The sequence below is a fragment of the Phocoena phocoena genome, chromosome 12, assembly GCF_963924675.1.
Source record: "Phocoena phocoena chromosome 12, mPhoPho1.1, whole genome shotgun sequence".
Lineage (NCBI taxonomy): Eukaryota > Metazoa > Chordata > Mammalia > Artiodactyla > Phocoenidae > Phocoena > Phocoena phocoena.
In genome coordinates, this window is record NC_089230.1 from 38,016,396 (window position 1) to 38,034,497 (window position 18,102).

At 35.6% G+C, this 18,102-nt stretch overlaps 1 protein-coding gene across 1 annotated transcript in view; it reads left to right on the forward strand.

Moving 5' to 3' along the window:
• The window catches only part of TRDN (triadin), a 372,809-nt gene that overhangs the window by 76,243 nt on the left and 278,464 nt on the right, over positions 1-18,102 (forward strand). The window contains exons 3-4 of the mRNA XM_065888711.1: positions 2,372-2,536; positions 3,581-3,613. Coding sequence (XP_065744783.1) covers positions 2,372-2,536; positions 3,581-3,613 — 198 coding nt within the window. The remainder of the gene's footprint in view (positions 1-2,371; positions 2,537-3,580; positions 3,614-18,102) is intronic.

An 18,102-nucleotide genomic window follows, 5' to 3' on the forward strand; every position in this document is an offset into this window, starting at 1 on the left:
AGAAGTACGATTAAAAAAGAAAACATCTATAAAAGTTTTAGTTGCATTGTATAATATTATCCCCACTGTTATAATTTGGATGTGATGTCTTAGAGAAGGGATAAGAATTAACTTGAGGACTACTATCTTTTTAAAGATATATCTATATCCATATCTATATATGTTTTTAAAGTTGTTTTCCATGTGACTGAAAGTCAGAAGCTGGTCTCAAGATAGCAAAATATTTTTTTCATGAAAATAACCTGGTTTGACTATCTTAGAACCAGGCAATATACATGTCTGCAAAGTGTATATATAGTGCATTTAAGCATAAGGATAATTAAACTGATATCTGTTTTGTTGGATTTTATTGTTAAGTTCCTCAGTGAACACTTAGAAAGAAGAGGAATGGGGAAATGGTCTCAATCTATTCAGATCATAAAAATCCCATTTGCAATATTCTTCCATTAGATATAAAATATACTAGTGCTAAAAATGCGTTTAATGGTACCAGTCCAGTCCAGTTCCTTACACATAATTCTTTTAAAATTCTCAAATGCAATTATAAAATTCCACATTTCCTTTCTTTAAGGTTTAATCTCACCTTTCAGACTACCATATCTTGCTCACACGACACTCTCCAGAATGCAGTGAAATAAGGTCCAAAGAGTAAAGTTGTCACTGAATCATGGAGGTAGGTTTCCCTGAGACCAGTTGTAACTTGGCATCCTTGTGATGGGTTGTGAATCCTGTGAAATTAAAAATTTCCCCAGAAATCTTATCTCTAATATTATTTGTCCCTCTCTATGGCATCTTACCCATCAACATAAAAATGGAACATTCTTCCCACTTGAACAGCTTAAGCAATGGAAACCCCACTATGATTCTAGTCCTTCAACTATTGCCCAATCTCTGTCATTTTACAGTAAAATATACTTACTACCTCTAAATTCTTCCCATTTAGTCTTGAATGTATTTCACTGAAATTGCCCTTTGAAGGTCACCAGTGACATCCTCATCATTAAATCTAAAGCTCTGTTCTCAGTCTTCATCTTTCTTGACCTATCAGCAACACTTGCCAACTGCTCACTTTATCCTCACAGAAACAACTTCTTGACTTGGTATCTAGTACATTATACTCTTTTTTTTTTCTGGCTCTCAATTAATCTCCCTCGGTGTCTCTTTGTCTCTGTCTGTCTCTCTTCTCTCCTCAGAATCCATTGCTGGTTCTTCCTCATGTCTCTGACTTATCTCACTGTCTTGTAAATGTTGGCATGTTCCTAGGTCCACTCCCTTAGTGATCACATTCAGTGTCATAGCTTTGAATGCTTTCTATTCTTTATTGAATTTCCAAGTTTCCGTCTTCAGCTAGAACTTCATTTTTGTAGAACATATTGAGCTATACAAATGTCTACATCTCCACATAGAGTTCCAATAGACAACTCAAGTTTAACAAGTTTAAAACTCAGCTACTTAAATATACTGGGCAACAAACCCTGTTTCTCTCCAGTCCTCCCCATTTCAGTAAATGGTATTTTCATCCTTCCAGTTTCTCAAACCAAAAACCTTGAAGTTATTCCACACCCCTCTCTTTCTCTCACATCCAACAGCCATACTGTCAGTCTATACATTAATTCTATCTTTTAGATACACTCAGAATCTGATCACACCTCATCACACAAACTGGTACCACCCATATAGAAATCACCATCTTCTTTCCCTTGGATTATGGATTATTTCATTTGGCTTCTTACTGATCTCCCTGTTTCCAACCAGACATTCTTTCCATCTTCAACATGGCAAATGTTACATAAATCAAATCACTTTTTCCTCTGCTCAGACCTTCCAATGACTTCCTATCTCAATCAGAGTAAAAATCTAATTTTGGCATACTTAACCCTTAGAAAGTATAATATGTTGATATAATTCTAGTCCCTTAAGATGTCAAAGGGAGAAGAATCCCTGAAAAGCTTAGTTTTTAAAATTAAGGAAAACATAAATCTAAAAATTTAATTACAGATTGATGAAAAATCAGGTGCAACTTAAACCATATTTCTAGATATATCACCTCTTCAATCAGATTTTAAGGCTACCCTTAGCCCTTCAGAGAAACTTTCATGTAACTAGAATGAGAATAACAACATATTGGAAATCCCTAATGTGTCTGTTTTCTTGCTTGCATTTTTATTATTTAATCTATTATTTCACAAACAGTTTATATCTCCTAGGATATAAGAAAGGGAAGATTTACAGACTTCAGTTTTTCCTAATTCTATCCATTGAAGTTACTAGAAGTAACTTAAATGTGTTAAAAGAATAAATCAGGAAAAGCAGATTTTCTTAGTTTCTTTGGGAATGATTACAAAACCTCTTTGTTTTTAATTACTTTTAGCAAGCTCTATTTCCAAGTTTGGCTCAGATCCTCTAAAACTTGTACATGATGCTGTGGAGGAAACCACGGACTGGGTCTATGGCTTCTTTTCTTTGTTGTCTGACATCATCTCGTCTGAGGGTGATGAAGAAGATAATGGTGATGGAGACAAGGACACTGATAAAGGTACAAAGAACATAGAAATATATCTAACTGCTAGGACCGATGATTCATGCGCATTACAATAGTTTACTTAAGTTTAAGCACACATGAGCACTTGGGTCAGGCTAAACCAAAACGAATACACTTCAGAGTGCAAATAGCCTATCAACAGGCTGCCAAACTCAGTAAATTGGTCTCTATATGGCTTTCATCTTATAGCTTATCTGCCATTATGGCAAAGATGTCAAAATTGAATGCTGCATTAGAGTAGCATTATGGTAGAGAGGGACTTATTATACGATCCTACAGAACCACAATAGAAACATTTATATGCTTCTTCAGGAACAAAAATTGGCTGCTATTTCCCAAGTTTGAAAACTAAATATACGTATAAATACGTTATACATATAATTCATATTTACAGTCAAATAGAGAAAGCAATCCTACTAAAATCACAATGAAAGTTAATTAATTGAATCAAATGGAGATGTAGAACGGAGACATTCTAAATGTCACAACAATTATGCAACTAAACTATTTACTCTCTAGAATGTATTGATGATCAAAAGGAAATAACAAACTTAAACCACATGTAAACTGCTATTGAGTGGATGTGAAAAGAACAAAGCGTTGTAATTCTGCTTTTTAGATGGCATTTTTAAGATCAGCCTTACTCATCAGAAATTATATTCAGCCTTGACTACCAGGAAAGCTCTTATTATTTTAGTCCTTTCTATGACTTTGTCTGAATTTGTATTTTTTGGCTCCTGTGAGAGGTCGAGATGAACAATAGAGGACTGAAATGAACATGATATGCGAACTATAATGTATAATTTGGATCACTGCCACAATTTTATTGAACTCATAAAAGTGAAACTATCTCAAATAAATGTACATAGGCAAAGTGTATACTTAAAAATTGGAATTTGGAAAACAAAGTAATATATGAACTACTATTATCAAAACTAATAGATGGTTTTTTAAAAATGAATGAAAGAAAATGGGAAAATAGTCAATATTATGCTCTGCTGAAAGTTTTTCTAATTTACTGTTTTTGCCTTGGTTTAGGAGAAATAGAGGAGCCTCCCTTGAAAAAAAAAGGTTAGTTGTGTTGACCTTTGAAAAAAAGTATTTTTCTTTTATGGTAATGTTGATTTTCACCATAACTTAAATAGATTTTACTTTGTTACAGACAATTTATTTTTAATGTAGAGTTTTTGTTTAATGGTTAGATTAAGATTTATAGTTAAGAAAAGACATACTCGATTCTTTCCAATGAAGCTAATCCCATCATTTTTAAGTTGATTATTTAATTAATACCTTCTTCAGTAGATGTGCAAATCAATCTACACACTGATCAATGTGAATTTGAATTGCAGGAATGAGGGGTGAGTTCTATAGTTTTCTAAATGGCCCAGAAGATGAGGATGCCCATGATCTTTATTATTCTCACTGTGGCCAAATATATAGATTTTAAATTTTTATTCTTTTTCTTATGTTATTGTCAGTATTATTTTTCAATTTTAGGTGATATCTATTGGACAGGGAGCTGAGATAGTGTGGAGGATAATAATCTTGAAGGCACAGGCATATGCAGTCAGTATGTACTATGTGTCATCCCAAAGCAGCAGAGTCATCTGGGTGTGCTTGGCTGTGGTTTACAGGGATTCCTTGAAGGAATAAGCAACGTCGTCAGTCACTGAATGGAATGATCATAAATCCAAAAGATGAGAGCAATATGACTGGGGAAAAGGGGTTATAACTGTGGGGCAAAAGCCTCAGAGATTTTTACAGGAAAGGGTAGGAGTTATGTCTAGAAGGAATAATAGGGAGCAAAGGATACCATCCTGAGGTATATTTGGTATGAGATAGAAACATAAAAGCCAGACTTAATACAGTTAGTTATTGCTGCACATGTTGGGCAATAGCTCTTGGGAGTATTTATTACAGAGGAGAACTTGCTGGCCTCTGTTGCTATATCCCTAGACCTACTGTGAGCAAGCAATAGGATCCAAATTTGGAGCTTCGGGCTTGCCTGACAGATGATGATAACCTCACTGTTTGGGATAAAATCTACTTAGTGTATGTTAATTTGGAAAATTTGTATCTGTAACTTGCCCAGTAAAAGGTAAAGTAGTGAAACTCAAGTGTGAAACCGCCATTCAGAAATGAAAGTGTTTATGAAGCTATTGAGAGCAGAAAGGATGGGTTGCCCTACTCACAAATCCATGGTGAGAACCCAAGAACTCAAGACATTCTTAAGTCATCAAATCCAGGTATGGAGAATCTAGATTAGTTTATAAACTTCTTGAGGTAAAAAGCAGAGTCTTTTTATAGCTGATCTCCAATGGATACTGCCCAGAACATAGTCAAAGTTTAAGCTAATGAGTTACCAGTGATGGTCTGGAAATTACAGCTTGTATATATATTTATTCCATTTGGATATGGAAGAGTGAAAAACAAATATTTTCTTATTTATAAAATAAATTCTACAAGAATATCATATAAGATCATATTCTCCATAAATCAATATCTAGTATTTAATATAGAATCTGTTCATTGCTTTTTATTTGAATTTTCTGGTGGGATTATTTTAAAATTAAGTTTTATGAAATGATTAGCATAAGTTGCAAATACACGCAAAACTGTTTAATTATTGTTTTTAAATTATTGTATTGCTTTACCAAATCAACAGAAAAACTATTAAATAGTTGTTTAAGATACTTTTAAAAAATGTCAGTAATGATCATTAGTTAAAGCAGTCTAAAGGATATATATATTTAAAACCATGTACACTAATGTCTAAAAGGAGAATTGACTAAAATCACCTGAATATATTTTTTTAATATCATTATTTACAGAGTTACATGAGAAAGTGGACATTTAAAGCAACATATTATACATCCTACCTTGGGTACAGAGGCTGTAATAAACATTAGTTATAAAAGAAATATATTTAATTACAATTATTTTTTATTTAAAACCTTTTCTTTTGTAGAGTCATAGAAACAATGAATTTTAAATCAGTATGTGATATTTTACAAAGCATTTCTAATACATATTCTGCTTTTGTTTGTTTGTTTGTTTTTTTTGCGGTACGCGGGCCTCTCACTGTTGTGGCCTCTCCCGTTGTGGAGCACAGGCTCCGGACGCGCAGGCTCAGCGGCCATGGCTCACAGGCCTAGCCGCTCTGCGGCATGTGGGATCTTCCCGGACCGGGATACGAACCCGTGTCCCCTGCATTGGCAGGTGGACTCTCAACCACTGCGCCACCAGGGAAGCCCCATATTTTGCTTTTAAAAGTATATTTTTAATGTTATTATTTGGGAAGAGATTCCATGAGCTTATCTCTATCCTATGATGAATTATTTTATAAATTCTATATTTTAAAATTGTGGTTTAAGAAGTTTTTTAGGTTTTTTTTGATAATCTAGAATTATATCCTCCTAAAATATTTGATTTTCACCTGTCTAAAATGTGAAAATTTTATGTGTCCCATTCAGACACATTCAATGATATTTAGCCATTTTATATTACCTAATTATCAGGCTGTGACATTGTTTATTCGACTGTCCTGTATCTATATGAAGCATTTTATTTAAATGTGCTTAAAATGTTGGTTTCATTTGTCCAGTTATTGCTATTTTTACCAAAATAAAAATTTAGCTACCTTGTTATTTATGGGTGGAGTTTGCAGTTTTAATTTGATATGGAATAACAGTACAGTCAAATAATCTCAGGGTTGCCTGGTTGATTATTAAACAGATTATTAATATGGTTGAAATTTTTGAATCTGCTCTTCTGTGGCTTATGTTGTTATATATAAATATAGCTTTAGGGTATTAATTGTAGTACCTAGTGTCTTTACATCCTTCATGCATATTTACTTTTCAGCTTGTCAAAAATTTTAAATATTAAATTCTATTTCAAATACTCCGTGATGCAGGCTGAAGGCACTGAATCATTGTAAAATATTACATTTTTATTGTATAATTACTTAAAACATAACTATGAAAACCAATACCATTGTAAATTATATATTCTGGAACAATTCTTTGCTATGTAGGGTGGGTGTGCTTTGTTTACCTAGAATCAGCCTGTTGAGTAGCATTCTTCACACCAGGGTACCTATCATGGACATGTTAACACCACACTTTCCAAGGGATAAACGAGTGAGGATAGCATCAAAGGAATCAAATTACATTTGTATTCTTTCCTAAAATTGATCTGCCTGAGAACATATCCAAGGTTATCATAGTAATTCTTCTATGTTACGAGATAAAGAAGTGTCTTTCACACATCTTCACATTGCTAGAATGCCAACCAAAGAGACCAATAGGCCTTCCTGTCCTATCTTGCATATATCTGCTAAAGGAGAGGCATGGTGCTGATACTCAGGTGTTCTGTGTCATGATGGGATGTTCTGAAGTCAGAGATAAGGTAGAGTGGGGAGATGGGAACAATGGCAAGTTTTATTTAATGGTTTTGCCTTTTATTTAGCTGAATAATGTGAAAGAGTGCATTGCTCTTGAGGGAGCCTCCCTTGAGAGCAAAACAGAAAGAACATCCATAGGAAATACTGAAAGCTAAAAATGGCTTTTAAAAATTTAAATGTAAGCAGTTCTTTTCAGTTATTCTCAATATTTGTTCCTAGGAAGTGTCACTGGTTTGAAACTACTTTGAAACAATCAAAGCAGTGTAGGTTAGTGACACTAATTCTTTTAAATATAACTGAATATTTCTAAGGCAACCAGACTGTTAACGATGCATTGAATAAACCCATGGATGTCACATTTCTGATGCATTTCAGAATAATTCTGTATTGTTCAAAAAGAAATTTAAAACTTACCTTATGTAATTAATTATATTATGAAATACTTAATCTAACTGATGTAAAACCTTATCATATATCATTTAATATAAAATGTTTAATATTTTGTACCTCCTATTGACAAAAAGTTAAATTATATACTATTTGCAGAACCATTTCACTGTGTATGTATATATAGAGAGAGAGATGTTTGTATGTATATATATACATAATATATTATGTATCATTTATTCATTATATCTTTTTTTATTATATGTATTTTCTACCTCCTACTAACAAAAAAAACCCCACTATATGCCAGCTGGCTGACCAATAAATATATATATGTAAATGTATAGATTTAATATATATTCTACTTTGCCTACAAATTATAAAATTTTATCATGATATCTAACAAAATTATTGGAGTTATTTCTTTTATATTTGCAACTTTAAAAATTATTCCCGGGCTTCCCTGGTGGCGCAGTGGTTTAGAGTTCGCCTGCCGACGCAGGGGACACGGGTTCGTGCCCCGATCCGGGAAGATCCCACATGCCGCGGAGCGGCTGGGCCCGTGAGCCACGGCCGCTGAGCCTGCGCGTCCGGAGCCTGTGCTCTGCAACGGGAGAGGCCACAACAGTGAGAGGCCCGCGTACCGCAAAAAAAAAAAAAAAAAAAAATTATTCCCAAAAGTAAAATATCAAAATTTGGAATCCCCCTAACATGTATATTTCAGGAATATCAAATTTTTAAAAATACTTCTAGCTCCATAAACAACTAAAAATTTTACTTATATGGTACCTGACATTAGTTCAAGTAAAAAAATGCAGCGGAATATTGGTTTGTCTTGTTTTATAACTTATTGTAAAATAAACATGTTATATTAAATCCAAATAATTTAAATATGTTGCAAAATTTATTACTTTCATAATAATTTCCTCAAAATACACACTAAAATTTTTTTTAAACTGAAAAGCAAAATTATATTTTTTTGAAAAAGGGTAAGTTTGATTTACGTAAGAAATTTGAAAACAAAGGCTGGCTTTGCCCATTAGTTAACATGGTAAACATTTTCCATGAAGTAAGTAAGCGGCAGCACCAAAGTTTAGATGAAATATACCTAAAGCAAGAATTACAATTGAAACATAAAGCAATATCATTTTATCCTAAATTATTACATTATACAATTTTTATTGAGTTCTAATTAACATACAATATTATATTAGTTTCAGGTGTACAAAATAGTGATTCAGTATTTTTATGCATTATGAAATGTTCACTGCAGTAAAACCAATTACCATCCATCACTATACACAGTTACTACAAAATTATGGACTATATTCCCTATATGTACATTACATTCCTGTGATTTTTTGTTTTATGGCTGGAAGTTTATACTTCTTAATCCCTTTCATCTATTTCATCTGGCCCTCTCCCTGCAACCCCCCCCCCCCAGTAATCACCAGTTTGTTCTCTGTATCTATTGGAATCTAAAAAATAAAATAAACAAACAAAACAAAGCAGCAACAACAAAAAACAAGCAACCAAATTAAAAAATGGGCAGAGGAGCTAAATAAACAGTGTATTTTAAAACGAAGTTAAAAATATATGTCTATTCAGCATAGGCAGCTTAGCATTTTTCTATTTCTTTTTCAAAAAAGATACTGGTTTCTCACAAACCTAATACGATTTTTCTTTCATAGTTCTGTATTAACAGTCATGTGATGTGGACTTTTCAGATTATGTAAACATTCATAAAAGTATAATTTTTACTGGGGATAGAGCTTTTTAATTTTTTGTACTAACATTTCTAAGTGCAACATAATGGATATACTTATCTCTTTTTACAGTTTATTCTTACTTAAACCTTAGTCTATAATAAGTCTGTATGTAAGAATAATCATTACAGCATTTATGTTCTTTGAAATATGTAATTTTAGGAGACAATAATAGTCTCTTAACAAGAAATTACATTTATAATGTCACTTTCTGACATCTAGCTTTAAAGTTAAGAAAGAATACTTTTAGTCCTTCGGACCCATACATACTCATTTTTTTGGGAAGGAAAAATTGATCTTCAATTTTGGGGACATGGTGGCCTTATGAGCTAAATTATCACTTGCCTTTGTGGAAAGAGCCAAAATCCCCTGTACATTATGTTGAATTTCCTTGCTTTCCAACTACTTGCTCTTTGAACTAAGGAACCATCTTGAAGTTTGAACAGGACCCAAATATGAAGGCTGATATTCTGTGAAATTGTTCCTGATGCATGCCAGTGGCAGAGGAAGAAGCTCTCCTTTACTTAGAGCAAAACAAATTACATCCTCCTTATAATCGTGTTTTAAGATTTCCCTAAAGCTCCTGGGGTTGAAAAGAGCCCAGTAAATTTAAACTCAGTTCTTTCATTGTGTATTTTTCTCACTTTATTGAAATCCACATTAGCTCTTTGCAGTCAGGGTGAAAAAGGAAGAACCAGGGAATCTGAGCTTCATAAATATTCAAGACTTTAGGATTAGGCCATTCAGAAGGTTGTATCACGTCACTGGGAGTAAGATAGATGGACATGTTTCTGTGCCAGAGATTTCATTACATCCATCTTTGTTGGCAGCTTAGGCGCCTTACCCCAGGCAGAACTTTAAGTGTCTGAAAAATACTGTGAGTGAAAAAAGGAGGGAGAATGGAAAGGTGACTAAACTTGTTAAAATTCGTAGCCTCAGAATACTGGTTACCAGGTTGGCCCTAGTAACACTGTTAAGTAGATACATTAATCTTTGGACTACTCCTCTAAATAAGTCTAGATTAAAACTCAGCTCCATAACTGCACTGCTGCATATTGCCCTCAGGCTGCTCAAGGAACTCACTGCTTTATCTTCTGGTTGTCTTTCCCAATATTGATCAGACCTGTGAGGACAAGGGGCAAAACGCAGAGAGAGCAGAGAGTGAGGCTTGGTGATGGGATCAGAATGAAAAAGGCTGAGGAGAGATCTGATGAATGATCCAGAGACTTACTTCTCTAAGGAGTTGCAGCTGTAGTGAACCCTGGGCCCAAAAGAGCTCATTTCTATCAAGGCAAGCAAACTGGAACCACAGTGATGGAAATGATACTGGTAACACTGGAGCCTGAAGGAGCAAGCCGATGAAAGCAAGGGATTAAATTTTGGTGCCAACATCATGGAGAATAAAAAGGCTGAGACAGGACTTCCCTGGTGGCACAGTGGTTAAGAATCTGCCTGCTAACCTAGGGGACGCGGGTTGGAGCCCTCGTCCAGGAAGATCTCACATGCCGCGGAGCAACTAAGCCTGTGTGCCACAACTATTGAGCCCACGTGCCACAACTACTGAAGCCTGGCGTGCCTAGTGCCCATGCTCCGCAATAAGAGAAGCCGCCACGATGAGAAGCACACGCACCACAACAAAGAGTAGACCCCCGCTCTCCGCAACTAGAGAGAGCCCACGTGCAGCAACAAAGACCCAGCACAGACAAAAATAAAATAAATTAAAAAAAAAAAGAAAGGCTGAGATAGCTCGACTCAGGCCCAACCATTTTAAGTAGCTCCTGTTGGAGCAAGAATAATCTCAGGGTTGCTGCATTCCTATCTGGAAATAAGATTGGGTGTGTAATTGAGAAACCTGTGAATGAGAAACTATTAGGTTTTTATGTATTCCAGATTCTTTTCAACTCTGTACGTTTCGTTTTTCAAAATCACGAGAGTTTGGTCTCTTGTGGAAAAAAGTAAGTCCAGTTAAGACATCATTTGAATCTGATGCACGGAGTTGAGAATCACTGGTAATTTTTGTTTTGCTTTTTTTACTACCTAACATGTAGAACAAAAGAAATAGAAATTTTGAACCCTTTCAAGTTAGGTGGAATAGCATATCCCACTTTTAACTCCTGTCCCAATATCTTTCTGTTGAAATGAACATGATATTTGACTGTCAATATTTTATTATAGACATAATTGTCAATTATATAATGTCAATTTATAGTTGATATATTTTATATAAACATCTGTGGATAAGTTAAGGCAAAGTGTTAAAAATGCACAGTGTTTTAAATTTTATTATTATTTAGCTTTACAGTGTTCCAGAAAAACAATATTAAAAAACCTTAACTTATCGGCACCCATATTGATCACTGTAGGAAGAAATGCTTTAAAAATGCATTGGTAACATGCTTTTAAGTTTCCTGCATGTCTTTTCATGGCTTGATAGTGTATTTCTTTTTAGTGCTGAGTAATATTCCATTGTCTGGAGGTACCACAGTGTATTTCTTCATTCACCTACTGAAGGACACCTTGGTTACTTCCAAATTTTAGCAATTAAGAATAAAGTTCCTTTAAACAAACAAAAAAACAAACAAAAAAACCCTACTACCTTTTGTACAAGTGTTGCAGTTTACAATACCTTTCACATACATTTTTAAATTTCCACAAATAGTAAAATTCTGCAACTTTCTCCAACATTTCTAATAGAAAGTAAAAAGGTTGAGAAATGCAACATTTTACTGTCCCAAATTTTCAACCACACTCATTTTAGTGTTTAAATCATTTGTGTGTCGTGTCTTAAAGAACTGGTGAGATACTATCTACCACAACTTTCTATATTGTGCAAGAGTTGATAGCTTATAATCTTGCTTAGACATTTATTTTTTAATTCAGTATATATTTATCGAGTGGTTAGTATATACCAATTATTATTGAAAATTTACTGTGGAACAAAATAGACATAGTTTTTGCCCTCATCAAATTTAGAATTTAGTGAGGAAGACAATAATAATAATAGCCAATATTTTACATGATGCTTATTAGATATCAGGTGCTGCTCTAAATCCTTTACATTTTAACTTATTTTAATCCTCATGTAAATCTATGTGGTAGGTACTATTATTAACCTCATTTTACAGATGAGGAAGTGAAGTTCACACAACTAGTAGGTGTGAGAATTAAATTTGAATGAAGCAGATTGACTCAAGCATTAGTTATCTTAAACACTAAGCTGCATTTTAATACATGCCAGCGATGACAATATTTTTGTATAGATCTTTTAATAGCTTATGTATGTCTAGATTTTACTAACGAAATGCATTTTTTTTTTTTTTTTTTTTTTTTGTGGTACGCGGGCCTCTCACTGTTGTGGCCTCTCCTGTTGCGGAGCACAGGCTCCGGACGTGCAGGCTCAGCGGCCATGGCTCACGGACCCAGCTGCTCCGCAGCATGTGGGATCTTCCTGGACCGGGGCACAAACCCGTGTCCCCTGCATCGGCAGGCAGACTCTCAACCACTGCGCCACCAGGGAAGCCCACGAAATGCATTTTTAATTACACTAGAATACTATTGATTTATGCCATCTTTTGTACGACAATTATTCAAATAATCATTTAATGACCATTGCAATCCAGAAATAATGAATACTCTAAATAATACTAATTTTTTATTTTTTCTCAGCAAAAGAATACATTATTATATCTGCTTCTTTTGTTTCCCAGCACTTCACAAGTCTGGTGCTGAGACTAATACCTCTTCAGAGACATTGGACTCTAACCCAATTGCTTATTTGGCATTAGACTTTAGAAAAACAGCCTGATTTAGGAGGGTATGTTTTTTGGTTATCACCGTTGAGTTATAAAGCATGAAAACCAGAGTTTAAATTCTTTGAGTTCCTTTAATTTAAAAAATGCATTAAATTGAGTTATTTGTAGCGAGGTGGATGGACCTAGAGTCTGTCGTACAGAGTGAAGAAAGTCAGGAAGAGAAAAATAAATACGGTATACTAACACATATATATGGAATCTAAAATAAAAAAAAATGGTTCTGAAGGACCTAGGGGCAGGACAGGAATAAAGATGCAGACGTAGAGAATGGACTTGAGGACATGGAGAGGGGGAAGGGTTAGCGGGGATGAAGTGAGAGAGTGGCACTGACATGCATACACTACCAAATGTAAAATAGAAAGCTAGTAGGAAGCAGGGGCATAGCGCAGGGAGATCAGCTCAGTGCTTTGTGACCACCTAGAGGGGTGGGGAAGGGAGGGTGGGAGGGAGATGCAAGAGGGAGGGGATATGGGGATATAAGTATACGTATAGCTGATTCACTTTGTTATACAGCAGAAACTAACACAACAATGTAAAGCAATTATACTTCAATAAAGATGTTTAAAAAAATAATAAAATAGAGCTTCCCGGTGGCGCAGTGGTTGAGAGTCCGCCTGCCGATGCAGGGGACGCGGGTTCGTGCCCCGGTCCGGGAGGATCCCACATGCCGCGGAGTGGCTGGGCCCGTGAGCCATGGCCGCTGAGCCTGCGCGTCCGGAGCCTGTGCTCCGCAACGGGAGAGGCCACAACAGTGAGAGGCCCGGGTACCGCAAAAAAAAAAAAAAATAATAATAATAATAAAATAAATAAAGCCTAGCATGATGAAGTATTGGTTTTAGAATGGGAGATAAATAATAACAATAAGAATCTAAAAGGAGACTTCTACTCTTTTCTCCACTTCTCGTATTCACATATACTTCCCTACAGATAGTGAGAAAGGGGATAGGGCAAAATCAGGACTAGTGAAAGAAGTCAGAATACACTTCCCATCTTCTTTGGAAGTAATTTGCCCCTTCTCTTGAGTGCCCCTCATATCATAATGAACAGAGTAAACACTAGTGGAGAACTGATACATTAGGTAAGGTTACCAATAACTCAGGGAAACAAAGGGATCCTTTTCATTGCTTCCTGACACATTGAGCTAACTGTCACTCTTTTCTCCATTTATTTTTCCCTTCTCCAGTTATCAAAATTCAAATTGACCATTGTACCTTTAAGGACCTTGGACAGTCTCACACTTGGATTGAGATACTTTGACCTCTATGCTTTCTAAGCCACAAAACAATCTTTGAGGTTTACTGTTACCAAAATGGCTTATCATTCCAACTAGAATCTGTTGCTGAGACTTATCATGTTCTCAGGTTGGACTCTAACCTATTGGCAAAGCACATACATTTGCAGGTAAATAATGACCTCTTTGACCTTCTTTGTCCCTTGTATCCAGAATTGGTTCAGTTTAAGTGACCTGTTCTTAAAGAATGCAAAAGGTTAAATGAAATTTAACCTACTATACATTACTGTTATGTTGCATAAGGTAGAGGCATTTACCTGTCTATAGAAATTATTGAATAACTAGAAGATAGTATTAATATAAGAAATTTTATTTTTCTTTGAAGTTTGCCGAAAACCATAGGGCAATAAATTTCCACTTACTGACTTGACTCTTTTACATTTAATTTTCCATTCTTACACAAATAGTTCTTTGCGGGCAAGAATAATTGAGAGTAAAAAATTAGGCATCATCTGCTTATGAGAAAAATATCCTTCTGAAGTCTAAATTGGTATCATGCTGTTACTCAATTGGGCAGGAGCCTGAATGGTCATCATTTCCTGGCTAAAGTGGAAGGAGACAGAACTAGCACACTGTGTAGAGGCTACATTGGATTCTTTGGACATCTGCTAGCCAGAGACAGTGACCATAGTGATGTAATACAATCCCCAAAGAAAATGTAATGTTGCAATAAAACATGCAGAGACATTTAATTTATCCTTAAGTTTGAATTGTAGGCGCAGAAAATTTTTCCTTCTTCCTGTCTAGGTTCTATGGCTGGTCTAATAATTAAATTGATATAAGACAGATTAACGGGAGAAAAATAAATATTGTTCATACATACGGGAGCCCCATAAAAATATGAGACTCAAAGGGCAGCCAGGTAATTGAGACATATATAAATAACATCCTGAGCTAAGGAAAATAGGAGGGGTCTGAGTATACAAAAGGAAGGATGGCTATTCACAGGAAGGGAGAGTAGGCGTTTGGAAAACAAAGAGTGTCCTGTTATGCAGATAAGTTTCTTGGTATCTCTGGTAATAGCTCTCTCCTTGGTACAGGACCCCTTTCCAATGTAAATTTAGGCAGTTGAGGGGAAGGTTAACAGCTTTTCCTGCTGGGCTTTTTTTTTTTTTTTTTTTGCGGTACGCCGGCCTCTCACTGTTGTGGCCTCTCCCGTTGCGGAGCACAGGCTCCGGACGCGCAGGCTCAGCGGCCATGGCTCACGGACCTAGCCGTTCCGCGGCATGTGGGATCTTCCCGGACCGGGGCACGAACTCGTGTCCCCTGCATCGGCAGGCGGACTCTCAACCACTGCGCCACCAGGGAAGCCCCTGCTGGGCTTTGATTGCATTTAGCTGAAAAATAATTCTTATGCCAAAGAGATATATTTTGAGGTAGTGAAATCTGCTCCCTTTCAGAATCATCAGAAATAAATTTCTTTTTTCTTCTGTAAGCAAAGAAATGTATGTGTGTATGACTTTACAAGGTTGGCTGTGCTTGTCTGCACTTCCTGTACAGAGATACTAACAGTCTTCAAGTGATCTTCAGTTAAAAATAGTTGATGTTCCTGCAAAACAACGTCTATGTAAGTCATTATATTTCATCGTGAGCTGTAGAGATTTGTGTCTCTGTGTGTGTGTGTGTGTGTGTGTGTTTTAATCCACGACTCCCACTTATAAGAGATCTGAGTGGATCTGCCCAGAGCAGTGGGGCTGTCTTAGTTTACATAAAGCTGAAGTGCAGAATCAGGAAAATAGAAAGTTGGGACTATTCTTGAGACTGTGAAATTGAGCAGGACCCTGGGGGAACTTTCGAGGTACAAAAGCCCCAGCCCCCAAAATTCTGAAAGAGTAGAGGAATCTCAGCACGTGTTTCCTGCCAGGATCCTTGTACGGTGGTTTGTACCCAAAGCACAGAATCCCCAGTGCCTGCTTTTGTTGATGTCTATAGAAAATGCTGGCTAGTCTGGACACATTTGCCCCAAATTCCAACTGTGCATGAAAACTTCAGAATATTTTAAAAGTTCAAATTTATTTTCTCTTAGGAGCAGGAAGAAAATACTCCTTGAAAGGGTGTTAGCAAAGGAAGGTGAGGGTAGGGAGAACCTTAATTTGGATCCTCTTTTAGTTGAAATGCAACCTTTAAGAAACTTTTGACAACCATTGACCAAACTTTATGTAAATTGCTTCCCTATATATCAGCTGTTTTTGGAAGAAAAACCCATCCCTGCAACCACTTCTTAGAACTGTCTTGATTGTTCAGCAATTTAAACTATAATATAGTTCTGTGTAGAGAATGTCACTGTAGTTTTGGGTGTATATGTGTGTGGGTGCTGATAATTTTGTATTTTCATTGGGAGTGGAAAAGGAAAACAATTAAAGGTGAAAAAATTATTCTTAATATTCATTTTTATAAAACTTATTAAAGAATTTTGTTATAACAAAAAAATAAACACTCTGAAATATATTGTCATCATTTTTTATTTATTTTTATTGAAGTATAATTGATTTACAATGTTGTGTTAGTTTCAGGTATACAGCAGTGATTCAGTTTTATATATATATATATATATATATATATATATATATACATGTTCTTTTTCAGATTCTTTTTCCTTACAGGTTTTATAAACTATTGAGTATAGTTCCCCATGCTATACAGTAGTAGGTCCTTGTTGGTTATCTATTTTATATATAGTAGTGTGTATATTGTTAATACCACAAGAAAAATCTCTAATAAACAACCTAACCTTACACCTGAAACAACTAGAGAAAGAAGAACAAACAAAACCTAAAGTTAGTAGTAGGAAAGAAATCATAAATATCAGAGCAGAAATAAATTGAGATGAGGAAAACAATAGAAAAACTGGTTCTTTGAAAAGACAAAATTGATAAACCTTTAGCCAAACTCATCAAGAAAAAAAGAGATAGGGCCCAAATCAGTAAAATCAGAAATGAGAAAGGAGAAGTTACGACCGACACCACAGAAATACAGAGGACCATAAGACACTACTATAAACAACTATATGCCAATAAAATGGACAACCTAGAAGAAATGGACAAATTCTTAGAATGGTGCAATCTCCCAAGACTGAACCAGGAAGAAATAGAAAATATGAACAGACCAATTACAAGTACTGAAATTGAATCTGTGATTTAAAAACTCCCAACAAAAAAAAGCCCAGGACCAGATGGCTTCACAGGCGAATTCTATCAAACATTTTGAGAAGAGTTAACACCTTCCCTGTTGAAACTATTCCAAAAAATTGCAGAGGAAGGAATACTTCCAAACTCATTCTGTGAGTCCACCATCACCCTGATACCAAAACCAGACAAAGATACCACAAAAAAGAAAATTACAGGCCAATGTCACCAATGAACATAAAAATTATCATTATTTTTTAAAGTCTAATTCTCCTTTACTTTCATCTATTTTTATTTTTGCTTAAGTGAAACTTATTATGAAGTGTAACCAACATTCCTGGACTTACCTCCCACTTTAAGGTTACCTCCCTTTCGTGTATTTGGGGAAAAGTGGAGGGAATATGTTTCCCTCCTGCCTTTTCTTGAGTGGTGATCTGCATCCCAGTCTTTTTGAGATTTGTCTTCTTTCACTTTATGTTTTTCCCCTCCAGGATGGATCCCTGCTCATTACAATTCTGGTCATAATCTAGAGCTCATTCCCTTTTGGTCGGCTGCTGCTGGGTGCACAAGAGCTAAGGCTAAGGGGAACCCAGGTTTCTTCTACTACTGTTATTTTTTCTGTTCTCTGATGTGCAAGCTTTCACCTACCTTGCAGGAAACCCCATCATGAACCAACATGGATTGTCTAATTCCATAAACCACCACCTTGTCTAAACAGTGTATTTCCCCAGTTAAGTTAGGCTAGGAGGCTCTGACAGGATTACCCAGGCAGAA